The sequence below is a fragment of the Astatotilapia calliptera genome, chromosome 3, assembly GCF_964374335.1.
Source record: "Astatotilapia calliptera chromosome 3, fAstCal68.1, whole genome shotgun sequence".
NCBI lineage: Eukaryota > Metazoa > Chordata > Actinopteri > Cichliformes > Cichlidae > Astatotilapia > Astatotilapia calliptera.
Window position 1 is genome coordinate 61,327,411 of NC_137424.1, and position 12,402 is coordinate 61,339,812.

The 12,402-nt window shown below is 38.9% G+C and overlaps 1 protein-coding gene across 1 annotated transcript; it reads right to left on the reverse strand.

The window, feature by feature from the left end:
• Positions 1 to 1,629: 1,629 nt before the first annotated feature.
• Positions 1,630 to 4,775, reverse strand: LOC113017882 (type-2 ice-structuring protein-like). Its single transcript, XM_026160992.2, has 9 exons — positions 4,655 to 4,775; positions 4,443 to 4,519; positions 3,959 to 3,985; positions 3,431 to 3,457; positions 3,274 to 3,318; positions 3,034 to 3,140; positions 2,822 to 2,956; positions 2,625 to 2,733; positions 1,630 to 1,935 (listed from the first exon to the last, which is right to left on the reverse strand). Exons 2-9 carry the CDS (start codon positions 4,501 to 4,503, stop codon positions 1,859 to 1,861), a joined length of 588 nt encoding a protein of 195 aa, XP_026016777.2. The 5' UTR covers positions 4,504 to 4,519; positions 4,655 to 4,775; the 3' UTR covers positions 1,630 to 1,858.
• Between the last annotated feature and the right edge of the window lie 7,627 nt (positions 4,776 to 12,402).

Genomic DNA, 12,402 nt, shown 5'->3' on the forward strand with positions numbered 1-12,402 from the left:
GGACAGGAGCCCCTGATGGCAGTGGCGGCTGCACTTGGTCCTGGAGACAGTTGGCGTTGTCCCCCTCGGCTGCCAACGATGAGGGTGTGCTGCTCCCAGGCATCACCATGAGTGGAGGCTGACCGGTCGCTCGTGGTCTTGGAGCCTGCAGCATGCCTTGGCGGCTCCGACAGCTCCCCAGTGGGCGGGGGTGTGAGGCTCCATCTGGTAAGCCCCACAGATCTTCCCCTGGCTGGCTTGCTGCTGCCCGGGGCTCTCCCCGCTTCTTCGATTGTGCTCCATTCACTGCTTCCAGGTGAGTGATAAGCTCCTCAATCTTCCTCAGCTCCTCTTCCTCTTTCAGAATAGTGGCCATGCTCTTGGAATCCCACTTCTGACACCAATGTGGCATGCAGAGGAATCTTTACAAAGAAGCTCACAGAGAGAGATTGTTATTCAACCCCAAGCTGGTAGGGGGAGCTCTTTATTACAACACACACTGATGCTACACTGTGCTTCGAGGGTCATCAACAGCATAACAGAACTCACCCATGGTTGCATTCATTCTATAAAACAACACTGTAAGTGCCTTTGAACTGCAGTACAAACACAACATTCAAGATAACAGTTAAAAGTAGTGTAACCATAAACAACAAAACAAGAACATCCAAACAGCAGTCCCAAGGCATGATGGGAGAGAACTAGCCGCTCCCCCAACACGCCACAATATGGTAATGTATTGTTAAAACTTATTTTTTTAAGGGTTATGGAATTGTTTCATGTTTTTCTTTTTTAACTACAGTTTAATGAAAATAACTCTCCTTGTCTCCATTATTATATGGTCAGATTATGCTTATGGTCTACAAAGTTTGATTGTTCGTATCAATGTATATTTTCCAATAAGAAGAAGAAAGTGATTATTACTGTATTAATTTTTAAAGGTAATATATAGAGAGAGTTGAATAGGCAGACTTTCATTATGCTACGATACTTAAAGTTATTTACAGAAGAATTTGTGTCTCCTTAAGTAAGTACAGGGTACTTGTGCTTTATTTGCATGTCAAGTTATAAAGTGTTACCCTCTCTGTTCTCTGACTTGACAATCATCTCCGCTTTATAAATCTGTGGAGCAAACGGAAGGGCAAGGCTGCAACCTAACCAAATATGTTTTAAATGGATAATTCAGATAATTAAGAGCAATGAGTTTTCAGTGAGTTTATTTAGCAAAGGGCCAACGTTGTAATTTCTTTTTGAGGTTGTTGATAACTAAACTCACAGTCAACTGAAATTCCTGTGTGTTATGGTTATTTGCACTCATATTCAACTCCTCCCTGAGTGGTTGGGGCGTGGGTTACAATACTTTAGTCAGACTGCAGCCTATTCTGGTGTCTACCATTGACTTTCCTTATCTTAACCCAGACATGCTGCAGTTTGGAGGAACATCTCTGTAACCAGCAGGGTTGGTAGCCATGCCTCCACCCTGCTGGCTGTCAGAAGAACATGATTGACAGTTTCTATGTCACCATGAATAAACATCTTATCCATGGAAGGCACAGCTCCTTTGGGGCATTTGGACATAAACTTTAAAAAACCCCATTTTGTATTCAATTTGCTAATGTTAGTGGTGAATAAGTCACAGACAAATTTCAATGCTAACAGTTTTAATTTAAGAATGAGATACAGTTCACTCTACAAAGTAAAGGTCTACAGAAAGCTTTCTTTTAATCGTACAGAAAATTCAGCTCCAGTTCATTGCACATGATGCCTGATTGCTTGCATCATAGCGATGGTGTGGAAATACAGAGAAAGAAACAGCACTGAGAAAGAAAAACACAGATCTTTGTGCTTTTTACTGATGCATTATAGAGTTGATTCACAATTACATAATAATGTTTCCACAGATAGACGGGAGCTCAGTTTCACAGTCCATGCTCTCTAAGCATCCACTCTTTTCCTCTGCAAGAAAACCAAAATAAAACACAAAAATCACACTCAGTCAGTGCTACTCAGACTAAAAAGGTTTCCAACATGGGGTGACAATATTTAGCAAATAAGTGTAATTTTAGTTTGTTCAGTACTAACTGTGAAATTACAGTATTTGTAAATGGTAATGGTATTTACATTAAAGGGTATTTGTCAAGAAGACTGACACAAACAGTGATTAGCTGTTTTACTTCCTGATTCACAGCCATTTATGTTACTCAATTCAGTGTTCTGTGCCTATATATAAATGTCCCTGTCTTTTTAATCTGTTTCACCCACCATGTTTGTACACAATACTTACAGTTATTTTTTGTACCGCACAATTAACATCTTAGTGAGTGGACAACATTAATCCACATATTAATAACCCAGTACATAGAAGTTTTGAACATAACATGATAGCTTTGTGTAACTTCAGAAGACTGTAATTTTTTTATTTTATTTCTAAAATCTCAATTATTTAATGATGCATCACTGGGAACACAAACTGTAAATATTCTAGGATAAGAAACAATGCTCAGTGCAATAATAAGAAAAGAAAAATATACTTTAATACATACTTTTAAAACACTTGATAGAGTAGTAATGAGTTTGAAGTGATAATCAAAATAAATGAATCCAAATAAGATTGTTTTGTTTTTTTAAACACTTGACAGACTTACCAGTAAAAGTTATTTGCAAACAGTGGTGCTCATCTTCGACTGTGTCTCCATTACAAAAGTCAGCAAAATTAGACATTCCAATATAATCACTCCAGGACCAAGAAGGATTCTGTTAAAGCAAAATAAAATATTATATAAATTCATATTCATAAAAAAATTCAATTGTTTCTCAAAATCTTAGACATCATGCTATTTACCCCTGGACTATTATGGCCTCCAACCCAAAATTCTCCATGATCATGTCCAGCACGCTTCAGCTCCGCTTGAATCTCATAAGCTTGAAAGTCATCATACACAGATGCAAGCTGTCCTCCATGAGAGTGACAGTTATTCTACGATGGAGATAAACAGCATGGAGTGACCAAGAAAATGTAAGATTTATTAATAGGAAAAAAGTCATCCTTGTTACCTGAGCATCGTCCCAGGTCATGTTTTCTGGAACAAAGATGAGGCACTGTTGACTGTGCATACTCCATCCATCTGGGCAAGATGGATGCCAGCCCCCAAATGAGTCATCTGCAAACAAATAACAAATAAAGAAGAAAGCATGAAACTGAGTCTGCAGTGTAGATTTTCCTTATGTTCAAATTGAATTTTAAAGAAGGAAAAAAAATAAAATAAATCCATATACTCCAATAAGTATACCCACCTTCTGTAGATGGTGGAGATGGTGGTGTTCCCCAGTTGTCTCCATCTGCATGAGTTAAAATGTTGTTTTGTTGCAATTAACTTCATGGGGTAAAAACTTTCAATATTTACTAGTGGATAAAAAATTATTCTCATTAAAAGACAACTTTTAGATTCACCTGGCACAGTTGTTTCCTCTGGAAGAGCTGCAAAGACAGTTTGAACCACAGATATTTTTTTCAGTGTATCATTGCTGTGGTGTCATTGATTACCTTCTACGTTTTACAACATTAAAAATAAATACAAAATGCAGGTAAATTACAGAAGTGAAGAGATATTAGCAAAATGTAAACTAAGAATTATGTCACTTAGCATGTCTTTATGTACAGTATAATAAATGTATGATTACACAAGCTTATAATGTGTATCATATTACATTATTGTACAATATTTTTAAAAACAAATCGTAGATAAAGAAGAACACATGAAAATGAGTCTGCTGTGTAGACTTTCTGTATGCCTGACTTTTGGAGGAGAAAAGAAGTAATGTACTCCAAGTGAAGGTTATGGCAGTATTCCCAAACAGTCTCCATCTGCATTAGTTGATGTTTTTGGTTGCAGTTAGTATTGTAGATTAATCGCTTTAATTATTTACTAGTGGATCAAAATAGAGTATATTCCCACTAAAAGACAACCTTTATATTCACCTGGCACAGTTGTTTCCTCTGGAACAGCTGCAAAGACAGTTTAAAATACATTTTATTTGACACACAAATATTGTTTGTGATTAGTAACAAAAGTGATTAAAAAGAAGTAGAAAATTTGTGATGCAAGTTACTCACAGAAGTGAAGCGATATTGGCAAAATGCAAACAAATCAAACTCAAATTGATCAGCATGTCCTTATATACAGTATAGTCATGGTATATCTATACATAGGCTTAGATATTATATGAAATTACTGTACAATGATTCTCATTCATGTTTAGACAAAGAAAAAGTTCCGATTGTTTAATTCAGTTTTGCAAAGCCTTGACACTTTTTTTTTTTTTTTACAAACATGGGTTTAAGACAAAATTTAAGATATTCCATTCTCTGGTTATGTTTTGCATGTATATTCTATATATACAGTGTGCATGTATAGATAATGTAGAAAAAGTGAGAGAGGAACTTCTGTGTTTTAAATACTCACATCGACTGTGTGTGAAAGTCATCATGACACACACATGCAGAAACACAGTCAGCATCTTCATGGTGCAGAAATTAAATCTGATGATAACATATGAAAAATATATTAGGAAATGTTACATTTGCAGTCAGCTCATAATGTACTGTACTGATATTTCATAGATACTTATTAATTATTAATTAATAATAAAATAAAGAAATCTTCTGTGAAAATACCTTTTGTTTGTCCTTCTCAGTGTCAGTTTGCCTGCGTTCAGGAACTTTATGCAGCTTCAAATCAGTATAAATGACTAATTCAAACATGATCCAAAGCTTTTATTTGCCTGACAACACCCTCATCCTTATCCAATGAATTTGTTTGTTCCAGAGACAGCTCACCTGACCTTTCTCCAGAATAAGCAAAGCAAACTTTATAACATTCATGTGTACTCAAGGCAGTGGATATATAAACAAAAGCAAATAATCATTGTCTATTGTGGATTTCTCTCTACATGTCACTTGACGTGTACAACACATTATGTTTGTGGCTAGTCCTAACAATAATAGACCACAGAGACACCACACCTGTGCCGCATCCTTTCACAAATACTTTCACATGATGAAGCTGACCCTGCTTGAGGCCAGCTGAGAACAAGCCCATGGAAGTCAATTTAAGCCGAGCATACACTGAACACTAATTCTTTATAATGGTAGAATGACAAATTGATTATTATTTATTTTCTGGAAAAATGACTATATTATATTGTAAATGTTGGAGGCTCAACCAATGAAACTGGGGCTAGACTACCCTAGTTTACACCCTGAATGGGAAGATATAGGCAAAAAAATGTATTTCCACCCTGCCATCATCACTTGTACAGTGTGAGTAAAAGAAAACATAATTAAAATATGATGTGTTAAATTTGTTAGATGAGAGGGTTCTGCTGTAGATCAGAGGAAAAGGGAAGGATGTGTGAATGTCTGTGTGTTTCAGTTTGGTGTAGCTATAGGCCTGAGTGTGTGTAATTGTGTAGAGGGAGAGGAATTTATGGATACTGGGGGTCATCCTGTCATAAAAGGAGACAGGAAGCTACAGTTGGGGGATACTTGTACCTGAATGTAATAAAGCTCATAACTGTCATTACTTAGAAGTAGGTTTGCAGGAGACTCTCCACATGCTTAAGCTGTAAAAGTAAGACAACAAGAGGCCAATGACCCAGTGGATGCAGAGTGGGGGTCTCAGTGTTTGTAATATGTTAACTCGGTTTTCTATGTTTTCTAAAGTAATTTGGTGTAGCTTGGGTGAGGGGAAATGGACTTTTATGCCCAACAGAAAGTGACATATACAAAGACACACACAGTGCTTTAACTGTTATGATGCACACACACCCACACACACACTCACTCACGTACACACACAGGCACTCACGTGCTCGCGCATACATACACAAACACAGAGTGTACAACACACCATGTGGGTTTTATGATGGAGTCGCTTCTATAAAACTGGTTAAAACAGACAAAGCAGTGAAGATCTGCAGAGGGCCTTGCACATCTCCCCTTCTAGAAGATGCATGCATAACTGAAGATGAATAAAGGTTTTGTGAAATGACTACTGAGTCCGGTGTAGTGGGCGATCGTGGCTCAAGAGTTGGGAGTTCGCCTTGTAATCGGAAGGTTGCTCTTTCGAGACCCGGCTTGGACAGTCTCGGTTGTTGTGTCCTTGGGCAAGACACTTCACCCGTTGCCTACTGGTGGTGGTCAGAGGGCCCGGTGGTGCCAGTGTCCGGCAGCCTCGCCTCTGTCAGTGCACCCCAGGGTGGCTGTGGCTACAATGTAGTTTGCCATCACCAGTGTGTGAATGGGTGGATGACTGGATATGTAAAGCGCTTTGGGGTCCTTAGGGACTAGTAAAGCGCTATATAAATACAGACCATAGTCTCTGAAGGCCTGAGTACTAAAAAAGAACAGGGGTGAAACTGCTTTTCAGAACAACAGATTGGATCTTTTGATGAGCGTTTTCATGAGAGAAATATAGTTATAGTATTTACTGTAATTCACCATGCTTTCAAAGCCACTGTTACAGATACAGACTTGTGCTACTAACGCCCATTAAAAGAAAACAAACAAAAAACAACATGCATGAATCTGAATCAGGATGTTGCTTTAGAGAAGGACTAGTGAGCAACACCCTTAATAAATAAATATAGTTCCAGTTAAATTCAAGAATGATCTAAAGCCTGCAGTCTTTTGCATTTTGTGGTCTTTTTTGTTTGTTTGTTTGTTTTTTAAAGCACTCTATCATAATTTACACTATGAAATTAGCATGGGAGAAATATAGTTACTATATTTACTGTTGTATGAGGATGTTTTTAAAGCCCTGCTCCCAGCTAAAGACTCACTCTCTCTTCCATAACCACTCTGGTTGGCACCATCAGTCATGCATTAAACTAAATCACCTCACCTTATCTTTCCTGCTTGGCTTCTATGTCCTTGTCTAGTGTGGTCTAATGTTGACCCTCAGAGAGTCTTGTTCTCTAAAACCTAAAGAGTAATGGGTTTGATCAACTGGTCCCTCAATGCAATTGACACCCTTTTCTCAACGAGAAGCCAGGGTGCAGGAGAGCCCGATAGTCCTGGAGGGATGTTTCCTGCTGGATACATGATGGATGGGTGGGAGCAGTGGCATGTTGTCTGCCTTGTACGACTGTCGCTTGAGGACATAAAAGATTTATACCTATTTGGAACCATGATTGCTTATTGAAGATTGAAGAAAGCGGTTACAGCTGTTCAAAACCCCACAAAGCTAGCTGCTCGAAGTGATGGGACAGGCTGGGAGTACCCACAGCATGCTGCTGTCCACACCGGAAAACCCATACCCTACCCTGTTGCTTGTGATGATTTTTCATGGTGTTACTAGGAACTCAGTCTGAGAAGAGTTCTCTTTTTCTCTCCTCCATTCTCCTGTTTTGTTGTAGATTTCATTTTTTTCTCTTGACGCTACCTGTTCTGAACTGTCTGCCTAATGTGATGTTTGCATATTGTACGTATGGTTGGAAGTGTTCCAATATCGCTGCAGGCAACTGCCAGTGACAAGTAAATGGCTTCATCATCAATTAGGATGTTGTTTTAGAAAGTGCTTAGTGAACACCCTGAAATACCAATTGAATTAAAAAATCTTCCAAACACATTTTTATCCTGTCTCTCTTATCACCACCTCGTGGGTACAGATCGTCACCCTCCCTGAGTCTCTTCTGTTGGAAGTTTCTGTCTTCTGCAAAGACCTTTTTTCCTTTCCACTGTCACAAAGTGCTGCTTAAAGAATGGGATACACCAAAACTCAGAAATCGCTTGAATTCAATGCTAAAACACTTAGTGATGCAGAGGATGAGGAAAACAAATGAACAAAAACTGTTAACTTGGGGGCAAAAAGTATGCTTTCCATTAATTTCCCCTTACATTACATCACTTTACAGAATGTTGCACATTTCACATAATAGCATATTTTTAGCCACTGTTTTTGGTGACTGGTTTGCTCTTACATTGGACTGCAGCATCTGACAAAGTGGATCATGTAATGTTACTCTGTTGCTTGGAGCATCAAGCACATAGGAGTGGTGCAGATCCTATTTGGTGAATGGAGCTTTCTGTGTTAGTCTTGGTGACTTTGATTCCTCCCGCACTCCCTTTTTCTGCAGGGTCCCATATGGCCTAGTTTTAGACTCCCTTTTCTAAAACTGAGCCATATGGTATTTCATTCACTGTTATGCAGATGATAACCAGATTTTTCTCTCTTTTCTCTCTCTCGCATATTCTGCCAGACTGATGCTCAAGTGTGTGTGAAGATATAAAGGCCCAGAGGCTCTCAACTTTTTAAATTATAATACAAAGAAGACAAAAGTGATGATGTTTGTCAATTCCACTTAGACCCCCTTTGTATATTTGTGTTGCTTGGCTCAGTGCATAAAGCCAACTATCACAAACCTCAGGATTAAAGTGGATGCTGAACTCAAATTTGACAGTCAAATCAAAACAGTGGTAAAACTGACCATTTTCCAGTTTAGGCAGCTCGCCAAAATAAAGCCAATACCTTCTGGGCAGCACTTTGAGGCAGTTATCTTTGCTACCACTCGATTTCTGTAATGTACATTATATGGAGATTAGTGATTCCTATATCACTCATCTACAGTTGGTACAAATTGCTGCCAAACACCTCTTAACTGGCAAATGTAAATATGAGCATGTTTCTTTCATTTTAGCCTTGCTCAACATACTGCCAAAAATCTTAATTTCTTCTTAATTTAAACATTTTTTTTCAAATACCTTAATTGTCTTGCCCCACACTACCTCGCTAAACTGCTACAGCCTTATATACCCTTCTGTTCCCTCCATTCAAGCATAAAACAGGAAAACCATTGTTGTGTCTACACATAACAGACAACTTAGCAAAGAACCTATTTTAATTTGACTCTTCAAAATCAATCTATCTATCTATCTATCTATCTATCTATCTATCTATCTATCTGAAAAAAATAAATAAATACATGTGTGACAGACCCAACCCATTTTACATTCAAGTTTTCCACATACACCTGTACAGATTTTAAGCAGTGGAGGAGACTTCACACTTTCGGTAATAAACACTCACCCTCAGCTTAAGTAAGAGCCATCTTTGCAATAAGAAGCACATAAATGCTTCACATTGAAAGTTAACGTGTCTTTCCTGCCACAACAATCAGTTTTCTCCCCCTATATAAACTCCTTGATGCAAATGACGGAGTGTGTGGTGTGCTAACCTAGTAAAATGAGAAGTGTACTTCAAAAGTACAGGTTTGGTGTTTGATGTTGTTCACAAAGAGGTAGATGTCAGCACACTATTATCATTGGTTTGGGTACATAATTTCTAAGTTCATAAGTTATTTTGGTCTAACTTGTGCAAACACAATAAAATCCCTGAGTGGATGATTGCTTAAAAAGATGCATTGCATTTCAGTGTTTGTGAATGAATGAATGACACTTTCAGTGTGATACCACCTTGACTATGTACTTCATAGCATCTTTAAATAACTAAAAACATGGTTCATATGTAGAATAGAATAGAATAGAATTCAACTTTATTGTCATTGCACATGCACAGGTACAGGGCAACGAAATGCAGTTTGCATCCATCCAGAAGTGCTTTAGTGATATAGATATATTACAATATATATTAGCAATAGTATAGATATGTAAGTATATTACAGAAATGGGTCTATTATGGTATGTTATAATGTACACGGTATGAAGTATGTTGTGAATATTCTATAACTATAAGTATGTACAGGCTGTAGTGAGTACAAGCTATGTACAGGCTATGAACAGGATATAAATATGAAAAACTTTACAGAATATGAAATAAATAACTTTACAGAAATCTGAGATATACAGCTATACAGAAATGGGAACTATGCAAGTTGTAAACAGTTGTAGGGTTAAAAATTATCGTATGTACAGAATGATTATTTACACAGAGCTATACAGTAGTGCAGTTAAGATAAGTGAGGGTGTAGATAGTTTCTACAGAGGCTATATAAAGTGCTAGTGGTTGTGAGTGGTGGTTCAGTCCATGTTATTATTGTGTGTTTGAGGGTACAGTTGTCCATTGTGGGTGTGTGTATGTTCATATGTAGACATATGGAGTCATTTTGAAATTAATTTCATAGAAAATAAGAGTTTGTGAACCATGTAGAGCAACTCTCAGTGGGAAAAAACACGAAAAACTTTTACACTTTTTATTTTAGTCTAATGAAACAACTTTAGATTTAGTCTGCTATAATTAATTAAAACTAGACTAAAATAATTTAGATATTTGAATTATGACTAAAACTAATTCAAAATTTGATTTCAAAATTAAGACTGGAAATAACCAAAGAACCAGCTCCTGTCTGAAAGGGGAGTATACCAGGACTTGAAGACCAGGCTGACCAACCTGAGCAATAGTGATGTGTCGGTCGCGAACGAAATGGCTCTTAGAGCCGGATCTTTGACGTGAACGACGCGAGCTGGCTCCAGAAGTTAAGACACACTGGCCACAGGAGGAGATGCCATTAATATCACACCACAAAAAGTTGTCATAATGCATGGAGGTCTCCAATCAAAGTCAGTACCCTGAGGCTCTATGAGGAACTGAAAGAGGGAGGATGAGGATTAGTAAGTGTCACGATCCAGGATGAAACACAGAAATTCTGAAAATAAATCAAGAAGACATGATGGTGAATGGGAAGAAGAACTGTCATGGACGACCAAGCACCTGCATGTGATCTACAATGGACAGATAGAGCGAATGGTTAACATCATGAAATCCTACCAGTGGCTTCAAAAAGACAGCCTAGTCCCGATGGGAGATACAACCAAATGTATCTGAGAACAACAGGGCTAAGGTGCTGTGGGACTTCCACTTTAAGATAAGTCAAGCAGCTATTGCCTAACCAACCAGACACAGTTGTGGCTGACAAAAAGCAGAAGACCACAGTTGTGATACAGTGGGGCAAAAAAGTATTTAGTCAGCCACCGATTGTGCAAGTTCCCCCACTTAAAATGATGACAGAGGTCAGTAATTTGCACCAGAGGTACACTTCAACTGTGAGAGACAGAATGTGAAAAAAAAAATCCATGAATTCACATGGTAGGATTTGTAAAGAATTTATACGTAAATCAGGGTGGAAAATAAGTATTTGGTCACCTCAAACAAGGAAAATCTCTGGCTCTCACAGACCTGTAACGTCTTCTGTAAGAAGCTTTTCTGTCCCCCACTCGTTACCTGTATGAATGGCACCTGTTTGAACTCATCATCTGTATAAAAGACACCTGTCCACAGCCTCAAACAGTCAGACTCCAAACTCCGCCATGGCCAAGACCAAAGAGCTTTCGAAGGACACCAGGAAAAGTATTGTAGACCTGCACCAGACTGGGAAGAGTGAATCTACAATAGGCAAGCAGCTTGGTGTGAAAAAATCAACTGTGGGAGCAATCATCAGAAAATGGAAGACATACAAGACCACTGATAATCTCCCTCGATCTGGGGCTCCACGCAAGATCTCATCCCGTGGGGTCAAAATGATCATGAGAACGGTGAGCAAAGATCCCAGAACCACACGGGGGGACCTGGTGAATGACCTGCAGAGAGCTGGGACCAAAGTAACAAAGGTCACCATCAGTAACACACTACAACGGCAGGGAATCAAATCCCGCAGTGCCAGACGTGTTCCGCTGCTGAAGCCAGTGCATGTCCAGGCCCGTCTGAAGTTTGCCAGAGAGCACATGGATGATACAGCAGAGGATTGGGAGAATGTCATGTGGTCAGATGAAACCAAAGTAGAACTTTTTGGTATAAACTCAACTCGTCGTGTTTGGAGGAAGAAGAATACTGAGTTGCATCCCAAGAACACCATACCTACTGTGAAGCATGGGGGTGGAAACATCATGCTATGGGGCTGTTTTTCTGCCAAGGGGACAGGACGACTGATCCGTGTTAAGGACAGAATGAATGGGGCCATGTATCGTGAGATTTTGAGCCAAAACCTCCTTCCATCAGTGAGAACTTTGAAGATGAAACGAGGCTGGGTCTTCCAACATGACAATGATCCAAAACACACCGCCCGGGCAACAAAGGAGTGGCTCCGTAAGAAGCATTTGAAAGTCCTGGAGTGGCCTAGCCAGTCTCCAGACCTCAACCCCATAGAAAATCTGTGGCGGGAGTTGAAAGTCTGTGTTGCTCGGCGACAGCCCCAAAACATCACTGCTCTCGAGAAGATCTGCATGGAGGAATGGGCCAAAATACCAGCTACTGAGTGTGCAAACCTGGTAAAGACCTATAGTAAACGTTTGACCTCTGTTATTGCCAACAAAGGTTATGTTACAAAGTATTGAGTTGTATTTTTGTTATTGACCAAATACTTATTTTCCACCCTGATTTACGAATAAATTCTTTACAAATCCTACCATGT

Bases quoted from the DNA above. Each gene is read 5' to 3' on its own strand.
- LOC113017882 (XM_026160992.2), bottom strand. From the start codon at position 4,503: ATGAAGATGCTGACTGTGTTTCTGCATGTGTGTGTCATGATGACTTTC. The intron at 3,986-4,442 runs GTGAGTATTTAA...CTGTCTTTGCAG, and splicing joins GACTTTCACACACAGTCGAT to CTGTTCCAGAGGAAACAACT. The intron at 2,957-3,033 runs GTAACAAGGATG...TCTCCATCGTAG, and splicing joins TGACCTGGGACGATGCTCAG to AATAACTGTCACTCTCATGG.